Source organism: Calliopsis andreniformis, chromosome 12 (genome assembly GCF_051401765.1).
Source record: "Calliopsis andreniformis isolate RMS-2024a chromosome 12, iyCalAndr_principal, whole genome shotgun sequence".
Lineage (NCBI taxonomy): Eukaryota > Metazoa > Arthropoda > Insecta > Hymenoptera > Andrenidae > Calliopsis > Calliopsis andreniformis.
Window position 1 is genome coordinate 13,686,521 of NC_135073.1, and position 20,478 is coordinate 13,706,998.

At 39.8% G+C, this 20,478-nt stretch overlaps 1 protein-coding gene across 1 annotated transcript; it reads left to right on the forward strand.

The window, feature by feature from the left end:
- The first annotated feature begins 962 nt into the window (after positions 1 to 962).
- Hr39 (nuclear hormone receptor FTZ-F1 beta) lies at positions 963 to 20,255 on the forward strand. Its single transcript, XM_076389423.1, has 8 exons — positions 963 to 1,325; positions 13,223 to 13,755; positions 14,151 to 14,575; positions 14,648 to 14,986; positions 15,062 to 15,743; positions 15,944 to 16,809; positions 16,895 to 17,185; positions 17,324 to 20,255. The coding sequence occupies exons 2-7, from the start codon at positions 13,413 to 13,415 to the stop codon at positions 17,159 to 17,161; spliced, it is 2,922 nt and encodes a 973-aa protein (XP_076245538.1). The 5' UTR covers positions 963 to 1,325; positions 13,223 to 13,412; the 3' UTR covers positions 17,162 to 17,185; positions 17,324 to 20,255.
- Positions 20,256 to 20,478: the final 223 nt, after the last annotated feature.

Genomic DNA, 20,478 nt, shown 5'->3' on the forward strand with positions numbered 1-20,478 from the left:
ACACTAGAGTTCACTTACAACGTTAAACAGGAACAAAACGGACAAAAGAAGAAAGTATTTAATTACGATTATGCGTCGTTTCTTTGAGTGACTTATTTCTGCATTGTTTTATGTAATGTATAGCAATTCTTAAACTTATACAGTAGGTTATGTTTATAATTTCGTTGTAATAAAATATGTATCCATAAAATATTGAAAAAGTATTCTACTTCATAAATTGCTACTTTGTGTATCAAATGCAGTAACAAGTGGCTAGATTGAGAACCACTGAACCGACTTCAATAAAATCAGTCTTCGCCTTTTCAAAATCAGTTTCCTGAAAGAGATACTCGAGCAAAAAAATCTTCGCTCCACATTTACAATGAATTTCTCCAGACAACCGAAAGATATTTAGAAATATTTCTTCAAAAACCATTAGAAACAGCTTACACGCCCTAAAAAATAATACAAAACATTTCGAAAATAATAAATCCATTAATAATAAAATCATATCACGTTGAAAATACCTACAAGTACATAAACCCATCAGAGCAGTTTCGGAAATCTATTACACGCCAATCGTACCTCAAAATACTACATACATACAATGCTGCAACTGTTTTTCAGCGTTGAAAAAACGAATCACTAAAACGCGGTCCCACGAGGGCCCATCTCGAGCCCGCCGCGCCTCGCGCTGAATGCAGCCCTGCGTTCCTCGCGTTTCGTTCCCGTACTTTCGCGCCGCCCTGTAGATCTCGCGTCGGCGCGACAACGTCGTCCATCTGGTGGCGTTGCACTGTACCACGCCGCGACTGGCTCGCCGCCGCTGCACGCGAGAGAGCGTAGCGCGTGAGCGAGAGAGAGGGACGACGAGGGAGGGAGACACAGGTACGAGAGACGAGGTTGTGGTGTGAGGTAGCCACCAGTCAACAGCGGAGACGGAGACGGAGACGGAGAGGCCGAGGTAGCCCCGTACGCCTTGTAGCTGCCCGTGGCTCGTTGTAACTCGTTGTAACGTGACGCGAAGGTGTGCCGAGCTTTCTTTCTTTCGGTCGCCTGTTACTTCTCGCGCGCGGGGGCACCGTTTCCCAGTGTCGCGTTAAACGGAAGTGTCGATAGTGTTTGTGGATCCATCGGGGCTCGGTTCGTCTCCCCCCCCTCCCCCTCTTCCTCCTCCTCCCCTGTCGCGACCGTGTGCCCAGGCGAGCGGCGTTCACCGTGGAACCGTTCGAAAAAACTGTCAAGAGTGTCGTGCCGTGCCGTGTCATGTCGTGCCCCGTCCAGGAACGCTGCCCACGAGCGGGAGGCCTCGCCACGATCACCGTCGCGGCGGCGTAGAGCATAAGGTAAGGGCTACGCTCGCGCGTGGAATTCTGGTCAGGGGGAACGGGCAAGGTGACGTCTGAAAATCGTACTGCGTCGGGTACTGTTGCGTCTTACAGAGGTTATGTTTCCCGATGACCCCTCGTCTCGCTCCTCCTCCTCCTCCTCGTTATCCCCCTTTTCTTTCCTCGTTCTCCTTCTTCCTCCTTGCTTGCTCTCTCCCCCCCCACCTCTCTGTCTCTGTCGATGGTTCTCACTTTTTGCCTCGGTGTCTTTCGTTAGAACCGTTTCGGTTGCTGGTGTCGAGGAAGAGGTTGCCGATGTCTCGGGGTATCGGGCGAGAAATCGGTCGATCGTTGATCCAGCGGGAATCTTTCTCCCGCACTTGGCGTCTCTTTCGTCTTTCTGTGGTCCTCTCTTTCTCTCTTTCTCTCGGGCTCTCTCTGTCCTTTTCTTGCACTCTTTCTTTCTCCTCCGAGGCTCGCGAGTCGCAGAGGCACTCGCACACGCACGCTCGCTCACACATCGACGTACTCCGCTTCTTTCCTTCTGCGAGAGATCGTGTCGTAGCCTTTCTCGCGGTAACGAGTTTCGTAACCTCCCTCGATACGAGCGGAGTCACGAACTATCAGCTGTCAGGCTCCTGTAGTCCTACCACCTATCCGAAAGCTGGGAATTTTTCCCTTGTCGGTGTTGGCGTTTATTGGAAACCGAGAAAATGGATTTTCGTTTGCAGAATTTCACGCGGTTGCAGTATTTAGTGGAGGCAAGGTTGTTACGCGTTGGGATTACTGCTCGAGTTTTTTCTTGGTTTCGTTTCTCGGTCGACGTGTTCAGTGGTCGCTGGAACGTAAGACGCTTGTCTTACGTTTAAACGTACATATCTACAAGTTGTTCTCTATAAGCTCAGCATTTCTCAGGATCATTTCATTTTCTCTTAGTGTTAATCTTATTTCGTAGTCGGTGTAATAACTGTTCGCTTTAGCTTAAATATTAATCATACTCGCTAGAAGCTCAATTTCCCAACATTCCTATCTAATCTTATTTCATTTGTTAATCAACGCATAAGTTGATTCACAAAACGTGTATTTCGCATTTTAACCCTCATTTCCATTTACTCGCTATAATCTCGCAATTTTTGATCCCTGCTACGCGTAACTATAATCTCCCATAAGTTTCATTCCTCAGACGCATTAACAGGTCCCTGAAACGTGCGCCTCACGCTTCACCGACTTGTTACTGGTTAAGAAATCGCGAGATTATAGCGAGCAGTGATTGTACACCGTTTCGCGCGCAGATGCACGCGTTCGATCCTGCGAACGTGTGCGAAGCTAATCGGAGCAACGAGCAAGGCTAACTGACTGCGAGCCGGACAAGTCATGTTGATATTTCGGCGCGCAGACTTTCTGGCTTGACAGCGTGACCGGCCTTGAGCCTCTCCGCGTCCCCCTCCTGCACCCTTTGCCTCCATCCCCACCATCGACGATAATACACGCGATATAGAGTGCAGATCAGTGTTCCTCAACGCGGGAGATCCTGCGTCTTCTGGGGATTTTCTTCGATCGCGCGACTCTAGCACGCCGACTTTCCTCTCGTAAAACGCGGTTGCATATGGACGTCGGTCTCGCGATCCCAATGGTCGCGTATGGACGTTGGTCTCGCGATCTCTTGCAAGGCGATCGCTCTGACGTTCGGGTAACCGGTTTCGATTCAAATTTTGCAGTTAGTTCCGTGCGTCCCATGTACGATAACATGGGTACGTTTCACGCACTTACCGCCATGATGGTTTATTGGTGACCGATGGTTCGGGCTTGGGGAAATTTTGAGTTACAGGGGAAATAACTTCGTATTAGATATGAAATGTTCGTTCGGTCACTTTTTGAGTAGAAGTTGAATTTTATTTATGGGAGACGATGGTTAGGTTAGTTGGTTTGGGTTATGTTAAGTAATTTTGTAAAGAGAAATTTGGGATTTAGATTCTTTTTATGTTTTTGACTTGTGGCTGTCTTATTGTGGAGGTGTAGAAAATTGAAAATGCACTGTTGAGTCTCTTGTAATTTATTATAAGAGATTAGATATTTGTTACGGAACTAATAAGTTAGGTGCAAATAATTATCTACTAATTTAAGTGAATAATTTTGGAGATATTTAAAGAAAAGTATGTTTATGTAACTTTCCCAGGAAAAATATGTTTATGTAACTTTAGTGCAAAATGAAAAACTGGACTTCATTTATATTTTTATTCGAAATAAAAATGAAGGAGCCACTAGATAGTAATTTTTTATAGTAGTTTCGTACGTGTCCGTGTATACGCATGCGTGCAAAATTTCACGCAACTCGATTTAACCGCCGCGACTGCAGTGATAAATGCATTCTTGTCGGAACGTTATCCTAGCTGTTATCAAGTCGAAGGTCGAACGCGGAATCTAACGCGTAGGCACGTTATCTTTAATCAAGGAACTAATAACTTAACAAAAATTTAGCATTCTACCTATAAACCTTTTCTCTAATCAATTCTCACACCTGTGCTTATTTAAACTACTCATTACCGTAGCAGAACATCAGAAGTTATTTAACAACGCATGTAATATTTATAATATGCAAATCGAACCTAACCTCTCGCGTACATTCATTAATACTTTTACTTTTACTTGACCACCTGTCTATCTTCCTGTTCTTCCTAACCTAACCATCGTCTCCCGAAACGTAACGCAGGACTTTAAAAGGGGGTTGTACAGTGACGCATATTAAATCAAGAAAGAATAAAAATAATCTGTGTAAGTAAAACTAGCTCTAATCGGTTAGATAAAACAGTTTACCCCGCGATTATCCGTTCATGTGACGATAAGATTACTATAGAAGTATCTTGTACGTGTCTTTTGTCGACTCGCGTTTGTTTCTCAAGCCATTAAAATTTCTATTTTTTTTTAAATTTAATTGTGCCATACACGCTATCAACTTTGTCACTGATGGCTTCTTTACAGGCGCATTGTTAAATCTTAAAATAAAAATGAAGTTTCTTTTATTTTCCATCGGTAATATCCCTAGTGGTAACTGTTTATCAATGCCCCGCGTAAGAAAGAAAGCGCGAAAAACAAAACGAATGAAGAAGACGGTAACTCGAGAAAGACGAATAAAAACGTGGAGTGGCGAGAGGGGGAGCACGAGAAAATCGCTCGCTCGAGGCTGACTGTTACAGAAGAAGGGAAACGGGATCAAATGGATGGGGCGTTAGCCTATAGCGGTATATACGTGTACACAGCCAGTAATGACATTATTGATGCGACATTGACGGTAGATAGACCGTCTTGGATAGGCAAGCTGCTTGTAACGTTGGAAATTCTGACGAAACACGCAAAAGTCGCTAGACTTCTAACAATAGCGTCACGCGAAAGATTATCTAGTGTGTCGAGTCATTCTCCATATTTTACTATTTATAGAAGAACTATATTTGAAAAGTAGCTTTTAAGAATACTTCTCTGCAATAAAGTATGTATGCACGCAATAGTAATTTCACGTATGCAGCATTTTTTACGCTTACAGATACCTGCAGTTGATAAAGCTCTACTTTATTGACCGTGGAAAACCAGAAGTTTGTTTCCTTGAGGATTAAAAATTTTTTAAAAAGTTGAATAATCTGAAATTAAATGGCGACTCACTACTGTTTTACGTAATTGCTAAAAGGGTAATCAATATATTAAATGTCACGGAAGCATTGCTTCGTTATCTGATATTTCTGATAAAGTTATCGTTTCTTTAACATATGACTGTGGTTCAGCCTTAGAACTTCGACTGATTTTTAGTAATATTAGGTAATGAGTGTTTTATGGGAGAAGAATTTTATTTAATTTTTACCAGTATTTGTATGAGGTATAGGGACATCAGATTATACTATTATATATGTATAACCTCTAAAAAAGGACGAATTCTTTAACATAGAGTTAGAGATACATTCTGTACAAATAACGATGGTTCAGTTATGAGAGGTTCTACTGCAATTATTAAAAGGGTGCTTCAGACTCAAGTCTCAGTATGTATTTCGGTTAATCGAGTCCTACTCTACTGTCTAACCTCTCCATCAAACAATGTACAGGTAAAAGCCAGCCTCTAGTGGCGGCGACGGGTCTGTCTATCCACGACACTGTCTCTCGCGGTAATCGCTACCCGAGATTGCGCAAACTCCTTCTCGATCTTATCACGACCACAAAATATATACATTACGCGTGCATATACGTTCATACACGTGCATACTCCTTCATGTATGTATACGTGTACGTGTAATGGTACACGAGTAATGTTAGTAAGTGAAACATACATACAAACAAGTACATGAGATATACAAGGTGTCGAAGAAAAATTGGCGCCAATTTCAAAGTGTCACCGCGGACTACAAGTACTAATTACATTATTGCACTCTTTTAGCAGTCTGTGATAGTTTGATGAATGTAGTTACAAGTTGCGCTTAGAAGCAGGTCATGCATTCCTTCGGTTTTCTTAGATTCAGTGCAATAAAGTTCGAACGTTCTGTTACCTCGCTTTCATTGCGCATGTGCAACAATGTTACGCGGCGATCTGCACGTGTGCGCGCGTATTAAGGTGCGTTTACACTAAAATTGTGATTAATGGATTAGTTTCTCATTATTGGATTATTTATTTTTCAAAGTGGAAGAAATATACATGTTACACCAGCTGCTTCTGTAATCGTTGCAATGAACAATGAATCGTTTTTACATTTTCCTGTAAATTTTATGAAATGTAACACTTTCTTCTAGTCACTCATTCAGTTGTTCACAGAATTGGAAGTTGAATGTCTCCGAATGATGATTGCTCGATGACCGTTTGCATCGACCACGAATGAATGATCTTGCTCTCGCTCTGTGGTCATGCTCGTTTGGTCTAAACGCACCTTTACATATAGAATTCTGTGTCGCTGCACGAATGTTTCTTTTGTGCATGTACAGCCACACACCCTACACGTGAAAAGAGAGGAAAAAGGAGACTGGGAGAAGGAGTACGTGCTGGAAACTCCCTGGATCCTTGAGACGCGGATAGGCCTAGTGCAACTTATGAATATTGATGAACCTTTCTCGACGTACTGGCCCAGCCGCGCCTCGATCTTTCCTTACTGTTCAACGATAGTCTTCCTCCTCTTCCTTCTCTTCCTCTTGCCCCTTCCTTCGAATTGATTTTCCTCAACACGTTCTGCACTGTAATTACCATTTTTAATTTAACTTTGTGTCCAACATTGCTGCATCGAGTAACTATTTGTTAACATGCTGTAAACGTGCTTTCATCTAGTACAGTAGTAAATAGTTGTATCCCTTGATATGTGCACCTGAATCACCCTTTTATGTGTGCAGAGAGAAGCATTAATTCCCTGACTAAATAGTGATCACTTACACATTAAGGTTAAATCTTTTAGATTTTCTGAAAAGTAATGAAGTAGGATTACTAAAAAAAGTCGTTAATTTTTTTTAAAACATAGAAATTTTTTTTGGTTAGGATATTTTAAATAAATTCTTATTCGGTTAAAAGTACTTATACTCGATTACAGAGAATAGAAATTGATGTATTATTTTGTCATTCACTTTCTGAGTAAAATGTTGCCTATCTCTGGTATACAGTATCACGGTAGTTACGAACTTCGAAAAATCATTAGTGCGTGGCTCATATTGGAAAACGTCATTAGCGGTTTCGTACCGGTTCACTGTACATGTATGCAACTCTAGTACGCACTCGTTTTAAAAAGCAATATCCTGCGGCGCATTCTAATGCGTCGGTGGAAAACCGTTTGACTCAAGGCTCTGATCCAGAATCAAAACTATAATAAATACGCGAATGCATTGCGATCTGAGAATTGCTGAGCAGAAAAATTCCATTATAGACAGGAGGAAATTGAAAGTTCGAAAATAAGATAATTGATTACTTCTAAATTGAAACGGCTATAGGTTAGAAAAGAAATGACCCAAAAGTATTTGATACTATTCTTACTCAAATGTTAAAATTTCTAGTGACCCATTCGAGCTAGTGACATTTCCTAGTAAAATGGCACAAGGCACAACCGTTTTCAGCAATTCTATCCTTCATAGATCTTAAATTAAAATTTCATAAGAGACCTTCATTTATGAATACATATACATATACTCTATCTGCTTACATAAGAGTTTCCTCAAAAATTGAAAAATTTCAAAACAGCAGGAATTAAATTAACCCAAAAGTGGGGACTGTTTAATCGACAATTACGTAAACGTCTGAGATGAATAATTATTTCATATCATTACGTTACTTTCGAAATTTCTCTGAATTGTACTCACGAATAACTCCTACCTACTGTAGCTGCAAAAAGTGTACATTTATCGCGGTAACCGTTCGATTATGAGTCGTTGAGAGAGAAATCTCGTTAGACTCGCTGGCCAATGGATTGTTTTCTATAGTGAATGGTACTTTTATCTGAGTGACAGAGCCAATCCGACGCGATCTCGTTGGTGCAGGCGAAAACAAAATGCGGCAGTGTGCATGGGAGACGGTAGCCAGGCTGTTGCAGTCGGTCCAGAACCGAACCGGTTCTCGATGCTGCTCAAAAATGCCCCTCGACCGGCTATAATAATTTTAATTGACACCAGACCACTGAGTATCTCCGATCGGCGTGTACATCAGGGCTGTCTCATACAAGGTGTACCCGTCGAATGAAAAATGAGCATTCCTCGCATTTTTACGTAATTATCAGTACTTCACCTAGATGTCGTTTCACGCAGAGGCCTATTTCTGTGCCTATAGTTGCTTAACTAGACACAGACGATAGTAGAGATGCAGGGACCACTTGGTAAATTGCTTTATGTCCTGCGTTCACAACCTTGTGAGCTGCTGGGGGCTTTCGACCTCAAGGGGGTCGAAAAGTGCCTTGGAAGGATCGTCACTTAAGGGTTATTTGTAACTGTTTCATAATAATTATTTTTATACAGAAATTGTATCGTGAAGCTTCTCAGCATTTATTTATTTTAGTACTTTTGGGGATTTTTGATAGTATATGTTAGGATTTTTTATCAATCAGAGAGAGTGACTTGAAGTAATATTGTTTAAAATGCTAGGTTAATAGCTACACAGTCACTTTACTAGTTCATTCACATTACCATTTTGTTCGTTAAATGTCTCGATAAAATATTGCATAGTCAGTAAGATACTATCTACCAAAACATTCTTCCTTATACTTATTTATTGAATGATTCTCATATTTGACATTTTTTGTGTTTTGTTATACAGATATTCAAATTTCTAAGTTTGCTTTAAATAGGAATTCTTAGAGTCCTAAGTATCTTCACAGGTAAGCTATTTCGTTATGTATTGAAAGATAAATGGCGGTGAAATTTCAACGTGAAATTCCTCGTGAACTATTGCTTACGATTAAAAGCATATATCAATAACCTCAGTATTTCAAGCCCTATTATTGTACAAAGGCTCATTAAAAAGTCAGCATTACACCTGGGGACCCCTCCTTGTCAGAGGCGCGCGTGCAGCTATAGAAAACACGTGTGTGAGATTACTGTACACACGTTCCAGTGGATATATTAAACATATGCACAGTTGGGCCCACTGGCCCGGGTGAAAGGAAAACCGCGCCTACCTTCCGAGCGAAACAGAGAGAGAGAAAGATTCCACGTTGAAGCTAGTACTCTTTTCGTACGTGTATGTGCGTGACAGCTGAGTCAAGGAGAGCTTCCATGGAATTCCTATACGCGTGTCACCGTGCAAATGCGTTGTTACGCGAAAAAATCCTGCGTGCGTGAAGAGAACATCAATTTTTCTTATCTATACTTCCTTAACCTCTTGAGGGAGACTGATTGCGAGACATATGTCACATACCTAGATTTAGTCTTCTTTAAATTGGTGAATAAAATCTCTTGGAGGTACATAGTTCCTAGGAAAATTCAATCTTGTTTAGTGAAAATTCTTGGGGGTACTTATTCTCTAGGAAAATTGAATCTTCTTCAGTGAAAACTCTTAAGGGCAAATATTCCCTAGGAAGGTCCCTATGACCTATTGTCTTCGACTTTAAAAAATTCCATCCCTCAAGAGGTTAATTTCTAGGCAAAGACAAGTACGTTTTATTACAAATCGACGATTCGTGTGGGAAGATTGATGTAGAAAAAATATGTGTACCTACTATATTCTATAACCTATATTCTATTAATTTTAATAGCAAGTCTACGCGCTTTAGAACTCATCCGTAAATAGACTTCCAAAAAAGGACAATTATTGAATGGTTGTGTGCATGTACGCTCTTTTTGTTTGGGGAAATATATCGATGTTGGAGATACGTGTACCCCCATTGTTCGCAAAGTACAGTCGACACGTAACTCGCTAGATTATCGTCCGTCGGTACGTCGAGCTAAAGTCAAAAGTCTGCTAGGTCGTTTATTCTGCGTTAATATCGTTTTAGAAAGTGTTCACCCTACCCGATGGATACCTCTCGCAATTGCCAATGCCCGCGTGTCTTTTCGCGAAACATGTTTTATCGAATAATTAAAATCCATCGAGGCTCGACTAGCCGACGTGGAATTGTGAAAGCGAGGATGATTAATGACATAATGTTCGCAATGTGTTAGGAAAGAATGTAGAATTTCATCTTGCGTAGATGTGCTTCCTGGGATTCTCATGAACTTATATGAATTTCAAAATGGAGGCAAAATTAATGTGATTAACCTTATTATGAATTATTATCGCAGAGTATCTTATGTTTTTAGTAAATTACTGAGTTGAACAAGTGGAAAAATGAAGTTGAAGTAACTCGATCTTTAGCGGAATTTTTATTCCAGCAATTAACTTCAACATGTTGAGCATTTTCTATTGTTCTGAACGTTCTAATCAGATTTTACATGTTGACTAAATATTTTCTGTTCTTCACAGTGGGAGTTAAGATCCCAGCCTCAGGCCTGTTCCCTTTTAACACCCTATACGAATCGAGAGTACGACGACGTTCTGATTTGGCTCGCGTTTCGTTGGCAGTGACGAGATCAACGTAACAGTGGAAATAAACGTGGTGTCTCTTTTTTCACGGTCATTCCTGAGTCTCGATCGGGGACTACGGTACATACGACTCGCTCAAAATAGAGTCGATGTGTACTTCTAAGGTCATCGATCCCTCTTCCGCGTCACCTGCCATGCCTACACCTTCTATTAAGCCACGAGCAATAGTTCAGCATCACAGACAAACTGAAAACACAATAAGACTCGAGATCAATACAATTTCATCGTTTAACCTAATTTTAAGAAAGAAGTATACAAATACAGCGCACGTGCATTCCAACAGTGACATAACTCGAAAAAGCATGTTTTTCAGGAAAAGCCAGATAAGTTATTTGTGAGGTTAGAAAAGAATAATCTACTACACTAATAAAATTGGTAAGAAGAATGGAATTATTGAATGAAAGTTATCTGATTTATATGATCTACTCGTTATAGTCTTATAATTAGACAAGAGAAATAAATTCGTAGCCTAAGTGACGAACTTATAACGAGTGAATATTGTCAATATAACAAAACAGGTTCTGTTCGATATGAGTAATATATTAAAAATAATAGAAATCGATGATTCGTTCAAGCTTATCGACTCTAGCTTTTCGATAGAATTTCACACATCGCGTAATGAGAGCGGAATGTCTGGGAGATATCGATACTACTTCCCACGCTATTGGCCAGTAGAGCAGTGTGTTTTAGCACATACCTAGGTACAGAAGAGAATCACACATTGTCACGCTATTGTGAGTAATACAAGATGGAATGATATTACGACATGATTAATGATAAGCATTAGAAGTGGCTGTGGCGATAAAAAGCTAGGACAAGAATTATTTTTTCTCGCCTCCAGGCTATTTCTAACTTGCCTTATCAATTTTAATCGTTCCTCAGCTTGCTTCCTTTAACATTGCAAGAGGCAATAAATCAATACGACAAAAAAGCAGAAAAACTAGATTGCTCAGAATATAAAGAGTGAAGAATTTGATGATGAAAACATGTCAAGTGGCAGTTTTGAAAAAAGTGGACTTAAAGAGGTATTCTCACTTGAAGGTGTCGACTTTAGACTATCTTTAAAATATCTATAAGTAATATAATAATTCATTATTTTAAAGGTCGCCCAAAGTCCACGCCTCCAAGTGGGAATGTCTCTTTAATACACTCTGGCTTTGGGGTCCAGATATTCGTTCGAACACACGAAAAAGAGCGATCTGGATGCATTGCTGCACAGTGTAGCTTGGCGTGGCATGGCGTGGCCGGTGTGCCGGTCAGAGTAGGGAGAAAAGACCTTGAGTCACGTCACGTGACCAAGAAGGTACATAGGAGTTGGGTAGGGCGGTTGCAGAGGGCCTTGACCTTACCGCCGGCGTCGCAGCCATAGTTGTAGCTACTATCGTCGTGGCCTCCGCAAACCTCCGAGAGAACAGGGTAGAGATATTCGTATAATATCCCGCAACAGATATCCGCATAATAATGTACGCTTGATTCTACCTGCTGTAAGCCTCTAAGCGGTTTATTTACATATCAGTTTTAATCGAAATCCGATGTTCTAACTAAAAGTCATCTTGGCGACAAATACCAGTAGAAGGTCACCTACCATAATGCATTAACATGTTTTAACACTGTATTATTTTATTTCGTGTACCTGTTAGATAGAGCAGTGAGTCTAGGGACTTCTAGTTTTATATTCCCCTGTAAATATGTTACACTATTAACCTTTTGGTACCACTATTGTAGTACCAAATTGTACCGAATAGTACCATTATTGTGGTTCTCCTTGACTGTATTAAAAAAAATGTAACACGTGAGAATAGTTTTGAATTCGTACTACTTTGTACAGGGATTGAGGAGAAACACTCGTCAGTTTTTAATTAAGTAGGCATCACTCTATGCTAATAAACCTTTGTTACTAAAAACTCACGATGAATCTTTCTTTATGGATCTAGTATATCTCTTTATTTCATTTTGGAAATCGTCAAGTGTTTCAACTCAACCCTGTACGCAAGATTTAGATAAATAATTCATCAGTAGTAAATAAGACAGTCTCCCTTGATAATTCAGAAAACATCGCTCGTGTATAACATTTCTAGCGGGAATACTTTCCTTTCGTGAAAAAAGGATCGCAAAGAACGTGTACTGTTACTTCTAGGTTGAGGTTAGGTTTAATAGTTGTGCCTCGTCTTTCATGCTGTTCGTGTACTTATATGTGTCTTCAGCGCAAGGTGTTTCTTTTGTTACATCTGTCAAGTAATGTAAACGTACAATAGTTTTTGTACGACCATTAAGCGTCGTAATTGTTCAACATCTGGAGATAATTATTGATGCGTAATAGTTGATGTATGGACAGGCGTAACGGGCAAGGTGTACGATTTTGTACCGTTTGTTTCCTGCTTGATACGTTGTACCGATTGCGTGAATTAATTACATAAACAAAAGGCGTAAAGCGCGTTTGCATTTCCGCGCGAAGGTCAATCGGTGGTTCCGCGGGAACCGGAAGTGGATCGACCTTGCGGGACGGCCGTCAGCGCGCACTAGCGGAACTTCGATGTATGCAACCACTTTGTCTCCGGACGTTTGATAAATCCTTCTTCCCTGCAATTCCTGAATTACAATTTTTTTCGATACCTTCTCAAAAATAGAAAAAAGGATTCTGAATTTTTCTGGTTCAAAAATTGACACTTTATAGAAGATGATTTTTAAAAAGAAGAATCACGTGTTTAAGGGTTGATGTTAATAATAAAAATACTAGAGTGTTTTTAACGAATATAAGAAAGCATATTTTTGAGTCCAATAGGCTAAATAAAAAAGTAATTTTTCAAACATTTGTTCTGTCTTATTACTATCTAATAATTACTATCTATTATATTATTTTGTAGAATATTCATAAATTTGTATTTTGTATTAACAGAGCCAGCTTTTCAATGTACGAATCCGGGCGGCCCTAAGCAGAAAGCCGAGCAGCTCACCCAGAAGTTTGTCCAAGGGTTGCTGAAACCAGTGTTAGCAGCCAGAGAGGTTCTTCCCAGGATGCCGCAGGGTTTCGCGACCATCCAGAGATCCCGAATCGCGTCAAGAGCGTACGGCATAACCAGCTGAGGATGTCGGAGCAAAACGGGCCCAGCGAGGGCCCAGGGCCTGGGCCAGGACCAGGTCCAGGCTGGTGGCCAACTTCCTCGCAGTCATGGAAAACTAATTCCACTACGTCCACCTCCTCCTCCACTGGCTCTGCTGCTCCAGACAGCTCCGCCTCCGTCTCTGCATCCTGCACCACTTCTACCTCCTCCCTGGCGATCACCACTTCGGCCACTTCCTCCTCTAACTGCTGTTCCTCGACTCCTGGCGGACACTCGTGCACGATCACCGCGACTCGTTCCACGGAGGCGGGGAAGAACGTTTCCGTTACGACGATCAACGTGCCTCCTAATCAGGATATACACGATGGTAATCAGCTCCACGAAGTGTGTGTAAAAAAGCCTGTATTGTCTCGTTATAAGCTCGCTGCTGCATTCATTATGTACCTTGAAATTACGAAGACCAGAGTTTTAACCCTAGAACTCCTGATGAGGGCTTCCTCGAACCGATAAATCAACAAGCTTCGAACCAGACTTGTTCCCTTTGATTTATTGTCTTATACACATTTAGAGTATATTCTGAAAAAACTTATTCTTGACCATAAAGTCATCAGCGAGTCTATAACAAAGAGACATACGATTATCTGCTATGATCAGTCTCCATTAAAAGCTACAGAAAACCCTTTCTCATAAATAGAACTCAGTAGAAATACATTTCTGTGGTGAAGGAGCATAGAATTCTAAAGTCGTGGACGAACGTTTCAGGCAAGGGCATCTGCAAGTACCTCACTGGCCAGAACGGCGTGACGGTGTCCGTGGTTTCAAACTGTGGTTCTGTGCTGGGCTGCGGGAACTCGAGTGTCCCATCCACGACGGGAATTGCCAGCGGTGGTGGCTCGCACAGCATTGGTATCGGGATTGGAGTCGGTGTCTTGAGCCAGAACGTGGACAACGACGCAGAGGACAGTGATGGTGAGATAAGTAAGATCGACTTCCGCGGTGTGAATCTGCGCACGAAGAAGAAGCGAGATGTTTTGGGGAGTGGAGAGAAAATTGGCGACGGAGACGTTGAAGATGGGAACGGTTGTTACGATGGGAACGATGTCTCTCAGCAGCAACCAGAGAGACCCATGTCATGGGAGGGAGAGCTGTCAGATCAAGAAATGTCTTCCAACACGATCACTAATCAAGTAAGTGTGATTAGATATAGTGATATATTTGTTGCCTGTTTTTTACTAACAAAGACGATTGTCTCTCTGCAGGACACTCATGAAGAGACGTCGATGGAAGGCGTCCAGGTGTGTGGCAGTCCCATGGAACAGAAGTTCCCCATAAAACCAGAGCCAGATTTTCGGTCCAGTCCAGGGTTCACGTTGAATTCCTTCCACGACGTCGGTCTGTCCTTAGCCCATGGTCAGCAGATGCAACAGCAGCAGCAGCAACAGCAAAGGAATATGGAGAACCTAGAGCAAACGCAACAGAATGACCTGCCTCTTCTCGTGGGCAAGTTACTTGGTGGTTACAACAGCTCCACTCCAAACCACAGCCCAGTATTGAACCCCAGACACCATTTAACGAAGCACAGTCACACAAGATCGCAGGTACGAATTTCTGTTACAGTACTAAAGTGAAAAATTCAGCGTCACTTTATTTCTCACACTTTTGAAATGATTTAGGTACCGTCTCCAGACTCTGCCATCCACTCAGCCTATAGTGTATTTAGTTCGCCAACACAGAGTCCCCACGCAGCACGACACTCCGCTCTGGGAGCAGGAAGTCCAGTCCCTTCTTCATCGCTCTCTCTTTCGCGTCATAGTTTCAATAACTCCACCTCTTCGTTATCGCTGTCGTTATCGCACTCGCTGTCGAGGAACAACTCGGATGCTTCGAGTAGCTGTTACAGCTACGGTTCTCTCAGCCCTCCTACCCACTCACCCGTCCAGCAACCGAGACATTCACAGCATCATCAGCATCAAGTGGCTCAAGGAAGTCCCCTTCATCTACCAGGGACAGCCTCCTCAGCTGTGCCGCATCATTACTCATCCTCAGCTCCTGGTTCCGAGCTCTCTCCCGAGGGACACGCTGTCACTGATGACCAAGAAGACTGTCGAATACCCTCCGCTCCCTCGGGTATCTCAACTAGACAGCAGCTGATCAACAGTCCTTGTCCAATTTGTGGGGACAAGATCAGCGGCTTCCATTATGGGATCTTTTCCTGTGAATCGTGTAAGGGATTCTTCAAACGCACCGTCCAAAACAGAAAGAATTATGTGTGCCTTAGAGGCGCGGGCTGCCCGGTTACCGTCGCTACCAGGAAAAAGTGTCCAGCCTGTCGCTTCGACAAGTGTCTCAATATGGGTGAGTTCCTGTAAAAACACGTGATAGTTTGAACCATGTTCTGCATTGGTATGTTAACCCATAAATAACTAGTTTTGAAAGATCGAACATTTTTCATTTTTTATAAGTTAAAATTCGATTTCTTGTGGGTTAACACACCAATGCAGAACACACTAATAATATTTTTATTAAGCTTACATGCTAAATTGAATTATTATTAGGTATGAAGCTCGAGGCAATTAGGGAGGATCGTACCAGAGGTGGAAGAAGCACCTATCAATGTACCTACACGCTCCCAGCAAGTCTAGTAGGTAGTCCAGCGGGTGGTATGTCTGGTGACAAGATGACAGCAGGGGGGAACTGCAGTCCAGCCCCAGCTGGTAGCGAGCATCATTACTCTGTCAGGCATCACTCTAATCACTCGCACAAGATGCAAGTGGTGCCTCAACTTCTACAGGATATCATGGATGTGGAACATCTGTGGCATTACAATGACAATGATCGGATGTCTGGAGTCCAGCCTGGAGGGACCAATATTGCCAGAAGCAATGATGCAACGTTATTAGGAGGTGGGACTGGACCAGGGACCGAGACTGTTGAGTGTTCCTCTAATGGGACCGCAGGAAATGGAAATCTTTGTAACAGGGGGGATGGCAGGTCGTCTTCCTCTGTTTCTGGCGTGAGCAACGAGCATCGTGCCGCATCTATTAACAGTAATTCTCAGATTGGGAACAATACGAATGGCAACTCGACTCAGCATCCTGATTTTCTTTCGAATCTCTGTAACATAGCAGACCATCGGCTCTATAAAATAGTGAAGTGGTGCAAGAGCCTCCCGCTGTTTAAGAACATTTCAATTGATGATCAGATTTGTTTGTTGATTAACTCCTGGTGCGAGTTACTACTTTTTTCGTGCTGTTTTCGTAGCATGAGCACTCCCGGTGAAATTCGAGTGTCTCTCGGCAAGTCGATCACTCTGGAGCAAGCTAGACAGCTTGGTCTGGCGACCTGCATTGAGAGGATGCTCGCGTTCACAAATAATCTGAGAAGACTTAGAGTGGACCAATACGAATATGTTGCGATGAAGGTGATTTTTTAAAAATAGATTATTGTATACATAGTAACTAATAAAGTTCGTGTAATAATTTTATTTCATTTTTTGTTTCGTGAAGGTGATAGTTCTGTTGACTTCTGACACGAGTGAACTGAAGGAACCTGAGAAAGTTAGAGCCTCCCAAGAGAAAGCATTACAAGCGTTGCAGCAGTACACTATAGCGAGGTATCCAGAGATGCCAGCTAAGTTTGGCGAACTGTTGTTGCGAATCCCAGATTTGCAAAGAACGTGCCAAGCAGGGAAGGAATTGCTGAGTGCAAAGCGCGCTGAAGGAGAAGGCAGCTCGTTTAATTTGTTAATGGAATTGCTTAGAGGAGATCACTGATTTATCACCACAATGTACAATGCCGTAAGTTTATTCGTTAATTGTTGATTGTCCATAGAGTTCCATTTTTTAATCGTTCTGTCTCATATAATAGGATCTTATTTTTAATACAAATGTAAATCTAGAGAAAGATAAATATACTGGATGTTCTTATTTTTTCAGATTCCACGCTTATAGGGTCCATAAGCTTAGGGAATCGGATATGTTAGGTAATCGAGAAGCGGAAAAAGAATTAGAGAGAAACCATAAGCATTTATGGTCCATGATACATTAGTTCTGGGTGAAGGGACTACATTCTTATAGGACTAATTAGAGCTGAACTACTTGATGTACGAAGCAGACGAAAACATGTTTTTCCCTCTTTTTCGTTCTTTAATATCTTTCTTTTTTTGTAATGAAAATGCTTCCACGCAGGCATCGCATAATGCGAGAACCTGTCTTGAAACACGAATTTCGAGATGGCCTACGGCATGCTCGAAATATTCAGCATGCATATTTCTATGCAAAAGAGACTGAAAAAAGTATAATCGATGGAGAGATGCAAAGCATTTACTTTTACAAATAATAGTGATGTACAGAAGTTGAGAAATTGAGAGGGAGGGAGAGAGAGGGAGAGAGAGAAAGAGAGAGAGAGAACGAGTGTGAGAGAGAATCGGTATCAGATAGCATAAAAATGCTAAATTTTATTAGATAAGTTCAACCTGTTCAAGTGAACGACGAATACAGAGTTTTACCCTTAATGATTATTACTATGATGATAAAACAAACCAGTATTTTGTATTGTTCAGCGCTTACTTAAGAATAAGACACGGAATGATGTCTTATTAACCCGGTAATGAAAGTGTACTTAAAACATGAGTCGACCAATTGTTTACTTATAGAGCAGTTAATCATGTAATAATTATTAATTAATGACGTCTAGTTAGCATTATTGTCAACGGAACATTATGGTTTTTATCTGTTGTATCAGATACATCTTTATTCTCTGTATGTTTTAATGCCGCGCCAACGACAGATGAAACATAATTTTGCACGTTGCAAATTACGTGCATTATTCTTTTTTAAGGAAAGAAGTGCTGCGAAAAATGATCGCGACAAATCTTTTTTTTTTTTTTGTAAATAAATTTTTATTTTAAAAAATTCGTTTTCAAATTATATATTCTGTTCGAAAAGAATTTGTTAAGAAATTTTTATGAACGTGACGCTTATTTATTATAAAATTTTACGATTATCTCTATTAGTTAGAGTTTAAAACGATTTAAATTCAGCGTAGTTGATTTATGTAAAGAGTGTATCATTTGTCGCAATGAAAACGAACCAATGATGAAGCATATATTTTCATATTTGAAATGTTCAAATTTGACTATATACATTCATGTTTTGTTATGCATTTAATGTAATTATTAAAGGAAAACTGTTAGGAAAGCACAGTCGAAGAAGTGTGCTTTAGTTATAAGCTGATGCATTTTTTTAATCAGGATAAAAATGGAAAATTTTTGTCAAAAGACAATCATAGAACGGAGCTGGAGTCTCCCGTTAAAAAAGAGGAATACTCATCTGTGTCGTTGGTATTTTAACGAGACTGTCACGTCAACGCATTATTCTTTTTTATTAAAGCAACAATTAAGTTCTTTTTGAATCGTTGGTAAGAATGTTACAACATGCAATACTTAATCTATAATGTAATTTCTAAGAATTGTCTTCCCATCTTTATATCAGGTTTCTTTATATAAAAGTTGTAGATCATCTTTTTATTGTACACAAAGTGTTCATTAAAAATAGTAAAAAGTAATTCCTACTGCTGTATAAAAAATGAATTCTAATTCAACTTTTTCATAAGAATTTCAAAGTAATTATGCATTTGTCACGTCCACTAATTTTTGTATATTTTAAATTCGGTACAATTTTTCAATATAATTATCAATAGAGAAGTTTGTTGTTCGTCAATTTTAATGAAACACTTTGTGTAAGCGTACATATCGTATGCATAATAAAGCATGTAAAAATATGGGGATTTGTTTGCGAAATCGAATTTCCCTGTCAAGTATCAAACTATTATAAAACTATTCAGGATACATTAACTTGTTAGCCCATCTGATATGTTACATACTTTTTGGATTTCAATATCTAAAAATGTTGAGGAACAACTTTCTGCAATAATTGTCCAATTCAAGTTAAATATTATTTGAAAGCTATTGGAGAAAAATAATTCTATGCTATTTGATCACACACAAAGATTGTCATTTTCTGTAAATAAGATATTTTTCTCCTTCCAAAAAAATTTTACAGAATAATTTTTATTAACCATTTAAAAAATAAACAAGATTAAAGTAAGATGTGTAATTATGAACACAACTTTTATAATTGAGCTTATTCCAATTTACAATTAATTAATTATGTAAGAAATAATGGAACAAAAAATTCTTGAAAAAAAAAATTAGTTTCGAACCACTGTTGCAACTATTGGAGAAAATAAAAGAAACAGTATATTAGATTAAAAAGTAAATAAGATTTTTATAGTGAAGAATGGATGCGCTATTGAACTTAAACTGAAGTGTCTAAAAATAATGCATGGAAAAAACCCTGTCAAAAGAAGTATTAGCACCCCAGTGGATTAGTCAAGTATTATAAAAAGAAACTAATATATTTGTGCCTTCAATAAAATTTAGTATTTTCACTTTTTCATAAAACTGTTTTAATACAATTTGTGATGCGATGTGCAAGCGAAAAGATTTAAAGAGAACAAGAAATAAGTAATAGAAATGTAAATATCTTCTATAGAGATAAAATGATCGAGTCTGATTACGATTAATTGATAAAGAAACTTTTATGAGAACTTCGAATTTTACATTTTGCATGGAATTCATCGATAATAGTACATCAATTATATTTATTGGTAAATTAAATGTAATTAGAAAGTCCTAAAACTTATTGAGACGATTGAAAGCTCGATGAAACTCCATGTTTAATATAATTGATTTGATTTAATCCGACCGCATCCTATATTTTAGATTTTAGATAATCATACGTATCACGATACGTGTGATGATTATAAGTCTTTCCTTTCCACCATTTATTAAAAAAAAAAAAAAAAAAAAAAAAGAAAAATTTAGCCAGTATTTCCGGTGGTTCGTATAATCAAGGAAACCTTTATTCAAAGGGAAAAGTACTGACTTAATTTTTAATTGGTGTCGTAACATCGCGTTTATTACTCTCGAACTGTTTCGTAAAAATTAGACATTGATTTTGATAAAGCATTAGACGGCACCAATTAAAAGCGAAACAATTATAAAGTTAATAAGAATAATAAACTGTAA